General features: G+C 36.9%; 1 protein-coding gene across 5 annotated transcripts in view; it reads left to right on the top strand.

Annotated features, from left to right (window-relative positions):
- Positions 1-12,472, top strand: part of OSBPL8 (oxysterol binding protein like 8) — a 222,126-nt gene that overhangs the window by 96,878 nt on the left and 112,776 nt on the right. For 3 of the 5 annotated variants that reach the window (XM_025401395.1, XM_025401397.1, XM_025401396.1), the window contains one exon: positions 8,370-8,406. The exons of the other annotated variants lie outside the window; for them this stretch is intronic. In XM_025401395.1, the coding sequence (XP_025257180.1) occupies positions 8,370-8,406 (37 nt within the window). The remainder of the gene's footprint in view (positions 1-8,369; positions 8,407-12,472) is intronic. 5 annotated transcript variants of the gene reach the window in all.

The raw sequence follows: 12,472 nt of genomic DNA, 5'->3' as shown, positions 1-12,472 counted from the left end.
AAGCTTGCATATCTGTTGGGCAGACAGTAGTGGTTAGTCTGTAAGCAGTCGGGGTTGTGGGAAAGGGTGAGTGAAGGAAGGTGGAGGTACAGGGTCAGTGTTCCTAGGAACACATGGAGCTCTGTGGGCCTTCCCCTGCAATCCGACCTGATAATAGAAGGAAGCAGTGACAAGACAGATGGAATATCTATTTGTTATGCCTGCAGTGGGAGGTCAGGAAATCCATTATCAAGGATGTCATGCTTTATATAAGAAGAATGAATTCACCAGGAGAATCATTGGAATGGCCTTGAGGGGCTGCAGCTCAGGAGAGGGTAAGGTAGGAAACTGATTTGGGGAGTTAGTGGTGAACTGAGCTCTTTAAAAAATCAAGTCAATGGAATCACATGAGGAAATCATGTTGAATGGAAATGAGAGATTCTAGGATGTAGGGGAGCCAGAGAGAGGGAGGAGAAAGAGAAAATAGGTTGGAAACTAAGAAGGGGTAGAGTTTTCAGAAAAGGAGTGGTCAGCAGTGGCAAATGCTAGAGGAGTGGTCAGTGTTAGGTTGAGCTAGGGAACGGTAAGGCTGTGCTAGACCTGAGTTGTCTGATAGTGTAGCCACTTCCCACATGTTACTAATTTAAAGTTAACCTAATTAAATTAAAAATTGTTCCTTAGTTTTACTAGCCACATTTCAAGATTTCAATAGCTACATGTAGGTAGTAGCTACCCTGTTGGACATTACAGATATGCACTGTTTCCATCGTTGTAGAAAGTTCTATTGTGACAGCACTGTACTAGACCATTATAATGGTGGAGAAAAGTTAAATAACAATTGAATTGTTTATTTATTTATATAACAAGAGAGACAATACTGTGAGATAATTATGAATTATCAAAGAATTCACATTAGAAAGTCAGAGTTGGAGAATAACTTCATCTTGAACGTAGGTAGCAGAATTGGCAGTTTGAGCTCTCAAAGTGAGGGGTTTGTTGAGTGTCTGCTATGGTGCCAAGCTCTGTTCTAGTTTTAAGAGATGTAGCAGTGAACAAAATAGACAAAATTCCCACTCCAAAAAATTCCCACATTTGAGTGGAGAAAGACAGAAAATACATATAAAAATTTCAATCTATTGAGTAGGGAAGCAAAAAGAAAGTAGGGAGAAAATTACAGATCACTTTAAACAATTAGTTTTACTAGGCAGAATTTTAGCTAAGTGGAGTTTGAGTTAAGTGGAGATGTGAGACTGTCTCGTAGAAAATCATTATTTCTGTGGGATGGATAGTTGGGCCAAATTGTAAAATATTTTAACTATCCGTGTTGGGGGCTTATTTTTAAAAGAACAGGGTGCCACCAGATTTTCTTTAGTGGAGGAGAAATGAGGCCAGAGTGACTGCCTAGAAAATTGTTGGTAAATTAATCACTTTTTTCTGGGTCCTTTCTTAGTCTTTCTCATTTGTTTTAATAATAAGTAATTCTGCCTTATGTCTATATGCTGATTTTCAAAACAAATTTATATAGAATACTCATGTAAACTATTAAGCCTCATAACAATTCTAGAAATGTGTAAGGTTTAATAATTAGTGCATTTACAAAGGAGAAAAAGAAACCTCACAGAAAGAAGTTAAGTGGCATGCTAATGATGGGATAGCTTGAAGAATCAGTAATGTTGGGTAGACTGGAGATCACTTATGTTAGTGTTGAATAAACCGTAATACATACTGTCTTCTATGTGTGGTGATCTTGGCAGTAGGGACTATGTTTTTATCATGTTTTTTAATTCTGGTATGTAGCATAGTAAATGAATGAGTAGGCTGAGACTGCAGGCAGGGACATCTACTGAAAGGGAGATGCAGAAATTGACACATAAGGTGATGTGGGTCTGACATAGGGGGCACTAATGGGAAGTGAAAAAAAAGACTGAATGTGAAATAGGCACCATAGAGGCAAAAAAATCAGAATTTAATAATTTAATCCGATATTGGGGGAAATGTCTCAGATGAATCAAGGGTTTATGCCTGAGTGTTTGAAAGAAAAATGGGCAAATCAGCATGGAAGCTGGTTTCTGAAAGCTGACTACTATCCCTGATACAAAGATGTAAAGCCCTTCCTTTGTTAACATAATTTTAGAACTAGAAGGATATGCAATAATGTACATTTTATGTCCAAACATATACATAGAAATGTTTTGAAGTTTTGGAGATATGCTAGGTATGAAGAAGAAACTAGGAAGTTATCTGAATATAGGTAATAAATGAGCCTTGAGCATCAATGGAACCTGCAGGAAAAGAGCCGGTAGAGGAAGAACAACAAATAGTTGAGATTGAGCACTGGTAATGGCCATTCACTTATTGGCTGGGAGGACTAAGTGTGGAGGCAGGAAAATAGAAGAGAAGCCAGAGCAGAGGAGTAGTCTTAGAAACCAAAAGAGGCTTACATGAGAAGACTGATAGACTTAAATACATAAAGGAAGGATATAAAGTGTGAAAAAGTACCAGGCCAATGCCAGAGAAGACTCCACAGGTTGGCAAATTAACTGTAATTTCCTGATGACTCAGGATGAAAAAAAGAATTTTTTTTTTTTTTTTTTTTTTTTTTAGAGACAGGGTTTTTTGTTCTTGTCCAGGCTGGAGTGCAATGGCACAATCTTGGCTTGCTGCAACCTCCATCCCCCCGGGTTCAAGCGATTCTCCTGCCTCAGCCTCCCAAGTAGCTGGGATTACAGGCACCCACCACCACGCCTGGCTAATTTTTTGTATTTTTAGTAGAGATGGCATTTCACCATGTTGGCCAGGCTGGTCTCGAACTCCTGGCCTCAAATGATCCGCCTGCCTCAGCCTCCCAAAGTACTGGGATTACAGGCATTAGCCACCATGCCCAGCCTAGAAGAAGATTTTTTAAAAAAGATTCAATTTTCAGTGTAGAAGTAATTTTGAAAAATAGCTATTACTTAAAAGATTATTGCACCACTTAATTCATTTGATAAATTCTGGGTGCTCTCTAGATTCAGATTTAAGTATATGAGATTAAATCACTCCTGAGAAAATTTGTTTTCTTTTTAGATATTGCCATATTCAGAAGTTGCTGAAGTTCAAGAGACAGTGAGTAATATGTGGTGCTGTGTGCGACATGTTAACATTTTTTCATCTTTTTAGGATTTCAAGTTGGATTCTTAAAATATACTTCCCACTATACTTAATCACAGATAATTATGTCATAATAAGAAATAAGCTAGTGTAGATTGAAAAATATCAATTAAACACTGTTTATATTTTTTCCAAAATGTAAGTTTTTTTGACTGTAAAAATAATTCATACTAGTGTACCATATTTAAACAATACAGAAAAATATAAGTAAAATCCTACCTCCTAAAGTTAACTACTATTGATATTTTGGTGGCATCTTTCCCAAGTTTGTATGTGTATAATAAAATTTATAAAGGTAGGGTCATATCATACAAGCTTCTTTATAACCTACTTTAAAAGCCAATATATAATGCATGTTTTTTAGTAGGTGAAGAATAAACTTTTTTTGTGTGTGGGGGGGGACAGAGTCTTGCTCTTTCGCCTACGAGTGCAGTGGTGTGATCTCGGCTTACTGCTACCTTCACCCAGGTTCAAGCAATTTTCCTGCCTCAGACTCCAGAGTATCTGGGATTACAGGCGCGTACCACCACGCGTGGCTAATTTTTGTATTTTTAATAGAGGCAGGGTTTCACCATGTTGGCCAGACTGGTCTCAAACTCTTGACCTCAAGTGATCCTCATGTCTTGGCCTCCCAAAGTGCTGGGATTACAGGTGAGAGCCACTGCACCTGGCTGGAAAAAGAAACTTTAATGACTTCATGCTGTTTCATTGTGTGAAGGTATTTTATTACCCTATTTAAAACAGGTTACTTCTTTAGATTACTGTAAATGGTGTTGTGGTAAATATCCATGGACACTTTTTTTTTTTTTTTTGAGATGGAGTCTCGCTCTGTTGCCCAGGCTGGAGTGCAGTGGCACGATCTCGGCTCACTGCAAGCTCCACCTCCCAGGTTCACGCCATTCTCCTGCCTCAACCTCCCAAGTAGCTGGGAGTACAGGTGCCCGCCACCACACCCAGCTAATTTTTTTGTATTTCTAGTAGAGACGGGGTTTCACCGTGTTAGCCAGGAAAGTCTCGATCTCCTGACCTCGTGATCTGCCTGCCTCAGCCTCCCAAAGTCCTGGGATTACAGGCGTGAGCCACCGCGCCCAGCCGGACACATCTTTTTGAACATTTTGTATGATCCCCTTATTAATATTCCTAGAAGGGGAATTGTTGGATCAAAAGTGCGATTAGGTTATTTTTAAATATCTGCTTGGTAGGCCAGATCATATTCTTTATCCAACAGTGAAAAGCTGTAGTTCCGAGACAAATACTCCTTTAAAATCTCTCCCATGAAACTCAGGGGTAAAATGTGCACAAGTATGTTTTGCAGATGATTACAGGAATATTAAAAATTCAGCTAAGTGTAGAGTGATGACTCCTGTTAAAAGAACAGACAGTTCTCAGCTGCACTATATAGCTCTCTCTGAAGTTTCTTATTCTAAGGGCTTATAATAATGCTAAATAGAGCACTCTTCAGATGTTTTGTATACTCTTTCTGAATTGTAGTTTCTCAGAGCCAGCTGCAGCAGAATTGCTACTGTAACAACTTGATCAACTTTATTGGGTGAAGAGGTGCCACCAGCTACATCAGTGCTTGATGAGCTCTTTGTCATGAGTCAGATGAGTTAAATCAAGCCATGATGTATATTAAGAGGAAAGTGCTGTGCCAAAGGGAATGGAATCAAAGCTATAGATTGCGTGGGATTACTTCTTTAGTAGTGTGGCCTTCCATCGTGGTTTGAGACTGAGAAGTTTCCCAGGCCCTAAAGGTTGTGTGTTTACTGCTAATTATAGATGAGGTGGCAAATATTTAGACATACAATAAAATGCAATTACATTTTTTTGCATAGTGCACTATTTCTGAGATTTATAGACTAAAATTAGTAAACATTTGGGTAATGGCTATAAATATTTCATGCTTTTAAATACTTTGGTAATATGTCTGAAACTTTTATTATCGATATAGTTACCAATATATCTTATCGATATAACAAAATTAGTGAGATAACTGGACATTGTCTGTGGGATAATGGTAAACATAAGTTACTGAAATAGAGTCAATTAGAGAAACTGTTTCTTTTTAGAGACAGGGTCTCACTATGTTGCTCAGGCTGGAGTACGGTGGCTATTCACAGGTGCGATCATGGATCATGGATCATGGTACACTGCAGCCTTGAACTCCTGGGCTCAAGCAATCCTCCTGCCTCAGTCTCCCATGTAGTTGGGGCTACAAGGCGCCCATGATGACCTTTTTCTGAATAAACTTAGAAGCTGTTCTTGGATTCTCTGAGATTCTAGCTTTATTTAGGTTCTTTAACAAAAACCGAGAAGAACGCCTAGCATTTTACTTTTTAAATATTGTACAAGGTAATTGTGTAGAGTGGTTCCACAACAGTAATTTCACATTGTTTTTATTCGTGTGTTATACAACGTGGTACTGTACAAATTTGACCCAGGTCCTCGAAGTGGTAAGAATAAGAAATTAGTATGGGGCAGTTTAGCCATGTGCAGAAGACTTCAGTGATGTATATGTTACTTTGTAAATTTGATATGTAATCCTCAGTTACTTATATCCTGTTTCCCATTGACATCACTTACAAGCAACTCTGGAAGGATGATTTCGCTTAACTCCTAGTTTAGTGCTTTTGTATCCATATCCTTTTGAGGAAGGTTTCTGAAGCCATGTTTATTTTTCATTGTGTTTCAGCTTTGCATTTGCAGTGTTTGAGTGTGATTCTTAGTTGTGTTGTTCGTTATAATATATGTTTTTCTAGGGCCTGTTCTTTTATCCTATGGCATTTTCCAATCTCTTGTGATTAAGCCATTCAGGTCATATATCATAACTCTCATATTTATCATAATTTATCTTTTTCTTACCAGCCTGAACCTTTCCCTTTACAGATTTGTATATCCAACTGCTTACTTGACATTTCCACTTGGATGAATGTCTGGCATGCATTTCAAACTTAGTTTGACCCAAAGTGAGCTCCTTATATTTCTCCCTGTAAACTAGCTGCTCTCACTATCTTTTCTGTCTCAGATAATGGCAGTCCCATCCTTCCAGGTGCTCAAACCCCAACACTTGACATTACTTTGTTCCTGCCTTTTTTTCTTTTATCTCACATTTGGTCTATTTAGAAATCTTGTTTCCTCTATTTTCAAAATATATTTGGAGCTCAGCTACTTTTCATCACCTTCACTGCTAACACTTTGGTCCATGATTCACCCTCTCTCCTAGATTATAGCAGTAACCTCCAAAGTGGTTATACCTTTGTCTCTCTAGTCCGTTATCAACATAGCAATCAGAGTGATTCTGTTAAAATATAATCAGACCGTGTCAATTATCTTCTCAAAACCATCCAGTGGTTCCCCATCTTATTCAAAATAAAACTGACTACACTGGGTGCAGTGGCTCATGCCTGTAATCCCAGCACTTTGGGAGGCTGAGGTGGGTGGATCACAAGGTCAGGAGTTCGAGACTGGCCTGGCCAATATGGTGAAACCCCATCTCTACTAAAAATACAAAAATTAACCAGGTGTGGTGGCACGTGCCTGTAGACCCAGCTACTGGGAGGCTGAGGCAGAAGAATCACTTGAACCTGGGAGGCGGAGGTTGCAGTGAGCCGAGATCACACTACTGCACTCCAGCCTGGGCAGCAGAGCGAGACTCTGCCTCAAAAAACAAAAAAGAAAGACTGACTGGGGGTGGAGGGTGGAGTAGGAGATCTGCTTCGAAGTTCACCTAGTGGTGTTGGCCGACCTCACTAACACCATAGTTCTTTCACCTAGTGGGCCTCTCTACAAGACTGACATATGAAGTGACAGTGGTTCCCCAGGGTAATCTTTCTACAAGAGACTGAGAAACTGCATGCAAGATGGAAGTCACAGTCTCTTTATAATCTAATCCCAGAAGAGACATCCCATCACTTTGGCTGTATTCTGTTCATTAGAAGTGATTTAGGGCCTGGTGTGGTGGCTCACATCGGTAATTCCGTCACTTTGGGAGGTGGAGGCGGAGGCTGGAGGATTTCTTGAGCCAAGGAGAATATAACTTTGTCAACTTTAGTTTGTATGTAAAACAAAAGAATGAGATTAAATGGGAAACTGCACAAACATGAATAGAGCAAATGCCTTCAAGGCATTAGAAGATCATTTCAGGTATTGTAAAAAGCCATCACTTAGGGAAGGAATAGGTCCAAGATTTTATTCAAGGAGGTCACAAAAGCCTAAAGCAAACAACTGCTAACTTGTTTTGTCACAGTCAATTAAGATCCTCAAGCCTCTTTAAGACCAACAAATAATGTAATTATCGGGAATTTTTTGTTTCTGTTATTGCATTTGTTTTGATATGTTACTGTATTTGGTATTTAAAGTGAAGGAGAGCTGAGAACTCTGTTCCTACCAGAACCAAAGCACTTGTCCATAGGCAACATTTAGAGTAATTTATGTTAAAATAGTTACTAAACAGAAGGTCAGCAGCCTTTTTCCTGTTTCTTTTAGTTGTCTGCAAGTTCTTCATTCAAGGGTTGGATCTTCTGACTTCCCAAAGACCAGTAGCTCGAAATATTATGCTTGATTTGTACTGGGCCCTAAGAAAATTTTGTCTGACTTAATAAAACTTGTTTCTAATTAATGTTTCTATGTTTTTTTTTGACATTTGAGAAAAAATTTGTTCTACTTTGTTGATGCGTCTGTAGATGCTCTTCACACAATGCTTGGCATGTAACAAGTACTCAATAAATGTTCCTCACTCTTTTGTAGAAGAAACATACTAAACCTCCTTGTAGTGTTACGTGCTTTCATGGCATGCAGAACTAATCTTTAATAGTGCATGGGTGTTATATAGTTTTTAAACCACCTTAAATTTAAGGAATGCATAACTTGGCTGTCTCTTAAATTTCTGTGTAATTTTTACCTTTACTAACTCATATCTTGAATTATAATTGAAAGTAATTTTTGACTTAATTTTCAAAACGAAATACTTAGACGATCCATTTGTCTCTTACCACCTTCATTTTCTAAAAACAAAACAAATATTTGATACTGCTTAATCCAAGATCTTTTTTTGTGTGTGGAAAAGGAATTTTCTTATAAATTATTACGGTTATTACTATTGATGTGCATGTGCTTTCTACTTATAAACTAATGCTATTTTCCTTGTCCTTTTGTTTCACTGCTGTTTCCATCCTGATGCATTTTGCTTCTTCCTGATTTGGACTGTATTTGTTTGCTGCTCAATTACCCTGCCTTAAAAGCTTCTTGGTGATAGCAAAGATGTCCTTGGGCCATCAAGTAAGTAGCTAAAGCTTGAACGGCATGTTTGGGGACATGATAATATTTTGATGTGTAATTATTATGAGAGGCAAATGGTGTTTCAATTTTGAATTAAGTCTTCTACTTTTCTTTCCAGGAATTGAAATACAAAGTAAAGAATATAAATGGTCATTTAGTACCCAGTGCCCCATCTGTTCTCATTGTCCATCTGAGATTCATAGGTAGTGTTTGTATACTTACATCTTGATTATCTAAAGATGCATTGTTTACTTAATTATCTAACTCATAATTTGGGACCTCTTCTTCATAGTATTTCTTTCTACAGTTATCACAAGGCATAGTTATAGCACAAGGATTTCACTGCCATAGGAATGGGAGAAACACGTTTGTCAGAATTTTTACTTAATAATTTGATTATGAAAATTGTTTTATACTTTGGGTATTTTATAAGTGAAACGTGTTTTACCTTAGGGATTTAGAAGATGTATCCTTGAAAATTATATCCAATTCACGTCAACAGATTTTACCAAGAGTTTTTTGGGACAGGGAGCAGCAGACACTGCCAACTTTTGGATGTACATAATGAATGTACATGATTCATGTACATCCATAATGGAGGTACATGATTCCTGCCCCTAAAAATTTTTATAGTTAGCTAGGGAGTAAGAGGGGCAGTTTTTATATTAAAAGTCATATAATTGCTGAGGTGAAAGGAACTTCAAAAATTATCTAATAAAGCATTAATTTTATAGAGGAGAGCCTGAAGCTAAGACAGCACAAATATCCAAGAATTTAGAATTGGCTGCTAGTCCAGTGTGTCTTCCTTCTACTATTATTCAAAGATAGAAGGAAACTGTTAGTTTGTTGCATTCAAGTATAACAAAATAGTTAAAATTTTACTGCATCATAAATTAGATGAAGATTTTAACTTTATTGATGAATAATATAGGAAATTATATTGATTTAGGAAGTTTTATTATTGATTCCTGAACAATTATCTGATTATTGCAAGTCAGTTTACTGTTCTGGGACTTATATTTCATTGACCTAGGAAAGGAACTGAATGAGATAATGGTAAAGGTTTCTTCTAACTATGAACTTTTTTAGTCTAGATCAGTTGCTGTTTATCAGTTGCTGTAACTCTAACTGGTTATAGTATGTATGTAATTTTTTTTTTCTAAAAAGAGAGGATTTAAAGTAATATGCTAAATTCCTTTTTTTTTTTTTTAAATTCTTATTTTTTAGAGACAGGGGACTCACTCTGTCACCCAGGCTGGAGTACAATAGCACAATCATAACTCACTGCAACCTTGAACTTCTGGGCTCAAGAGATCTTCCTGCCGCCTGAGTAGCTAGGACTCCAGGCTTGTGCCACCACACCCAGTTAATTTTTAAAATTTTTTGTAAAGATGCGGTCTCACTATGTTGCCCAGGCTGGTCTTGAACTCTTGGTCTCAAGTGATCCTGTGGCCTTGGCCTCCCAAAGTGTTGGGATTACAGGTGTGAGCCACCGTGCCTAGCCCTTTTTTCATTCTTAAATGCAGTAACTCAAAATATTTTATAAATATTATTTATTATACAATTATCATTAGGAGGTAGAAATCTTAAAAGTAGGAAAAAGAACACAAACCTCAAAATGTTGTTTTTGATTTTCTTGAGACAGGGTTTTACTCTGACACCCAGGCTGGAGTTCAGTGGCACAATCACAGCTTGCTGCAGCCACAACTTCTCCCAGACACAAGCGATCTTCCCATCTCAGCCTCCTGAGTAGCTGGGACTACAAGGATGTGCCCAGCTAATTTTTTTTTTATTATTATTTTTTGTAGACACAGGGTTTTCCTATATTGCTGAGGCTGATCTTAAACTCCTGAACTCAAGCAATCCTCCTGCCTTGGCTTCCCAAAATGCTGACATTGCAGGCGTGAGCAATTGCACCAAGCTTCAAAATATTTTTATGTTTTGTTGTTCAGCCTTTTGATACTTACTTGGCGTATAATTTCAATGGATTCTTCAGTTTCTTTAATTACCTCATATATTTAGACATGGACTCAGGTGAACTGAATGGCACTGCTAAGCTTTATAAATAGAATAGCATTTTAAATATTAACTGAAATATTTTATCTTAGGAACTGGGTTTTTACAAATGGAGATATTTTTTACTTGGAATAGAAGAAATTTACTTAAGGTTATATATTTCAAGCATGTATAAATAAAAATATGCATCATGATATTGGATATGACTTTATAATGTACTCTGCCAAGTATTAAAAGGCTGGGTCTGTATAATCATTTGTTAGAGACCATATATCTTTTAAAGTGAAGTACAGTTGACCCTTGAACAAGACAACTTTAAACTGCACGAGTCCACTTCTATGTGTATTTTTAAAAATAAATATATTGTAAACATTTTCTGAGATTTGTGACAATTTAAAACTCACAGATGAACTGTACCTTAGAAACATAGAAAAAATAAAGGAAAGGTTAGGTATATCATGAATGCATAAAATATATGTAGGTACTAGTTTATTTTCTCACTACTTTAAAATATACACAAATCTATTACAAAAGTAAAAATTTATCAAAACTTTTCACACACACTGTACATGTTGCCATTCCCAGTTGAGAAAAATGTAAACAAACATAAAGATACAGTATTAAATTGTAACTACATAACATTAACTGGTACATACTGTACTACTGTAATAATTTTCTAGCCACTTCCTGTTATTACAATGAGCTCAGGTGTTGGGAATACATACTTAAATGCTGTGTGATTTATGCTGAACTTAAATGCTAATCATCTCTGCATGAAGTTCTTTGCTCCCGTAAATTGCATATTGCTTTAAAAAGTCATTTCTCACCATTCTTGCCTATTTTCATCATATTTCGTGCAATATTGTAAACCTCGAGTAACGCCGTGGGACCCATATGAAGTAACACTGTTGACGCTTCAGTTGCTCCAAGAAGCAGACGAAGGTCATGACATTACAAGAAAGAGTTTAATTGCTTAATATTTAGCTGTAGATTGAGGTCTGCAGCTGTGGTTGCTGCTATTTCAAACTGATGATTCATCTTGTAAATAGATGGCATAAACTTATATCAGTAAATACAGTATAGTACTATAATTGTATTTTCTCTTATGATTTTCTTAATATTTTCTTTAGCTTATGTACATGCTATATTACATAATACAATATTAATACATACAACATATACAATATGTGTTGACTCTTCGTATTATGTATAAGGCTTCTAGTCAACAGTAAACAGTAGGCTATTAGTACTTAAGTTTTTGGAGGGTCAAAAGTTAAATGCACTTGTTTTTTTTGACACAGAGTCTTACTCTGTCACCTAGTGCAGGAACGCAACCTTGGCTTACTGCAGCCTCTGTCTCCTGGGTTCAGTAGCTGAGGTTACAGGCATGCACCACCATGCACAGCTAATTTTGTATTTTTAGTAGAGATGGGATTTCACCATGTTGGCCAGGCTAGTCTCAAACTCCTGACCTCAAATGATCTGCCTGCCTCCCAAAGTGCTGGGATTACAGGTGTGAGCCACCACTCCCAGTCCCTAAATATACATTTTTGACTGCTTAAACATCAACTGTAATTTCATGGTACTTGATTAGGATCTGTACTATTGAATGAAAAAACTACATGATCTATACTGACATTTAAATTATTGGAGTATTTGAGAAAAGGTATACTTTAGAAGAAAAGGAGATACAGGATTTACATACAGATTATTATTTATGACTTTAAAAAATTACTTCATCTTATTTTAGCTTCCACTTAGATTAAAGGCAGACTTTGAAACTTGTAAAATTCCTCAAATTTTATATTGATGAGTTGAATTCAGAAGGTAAAAATGTTAGTTTTTGATTCATGTTCTCCTTAGATGCAGCAGATATGTTAATTAACTATTTCAGTGTGATTTCTACTAAAGATGAGTAATGTTACGAGTAGCAAAGCATGTTGCTTTACTTCCACTTGAAGTAGAAACAGCAGAGGGCACTGTAATGTTATCTTTGGTAGGTGAGACAGTAAAACTGCACTGGAATCACACAGTGATTCATTTGCCAGAT

The sequence above is a fragment of the Theropithecus gelada genome, chromosome 11, assembly GCF_003255815.1.
Source record: "Theropithecus gelada isolate Dixy chromosome 11, Tgel_1.0, whole genome shotgun sequence".
In the NCBI taxonomy this organism is placed as follows: Eukaryota; Metazoa; Chordata; class Mammalia; order Primates; family Cercopithecidae; genus Theropithecus; species Theropithecus gelada.
The sequence above is the reverse complement of the archived record's forward strand: the minus strand, read 5'-3'. Positions and strand labels throughout refer to the sequence as shown.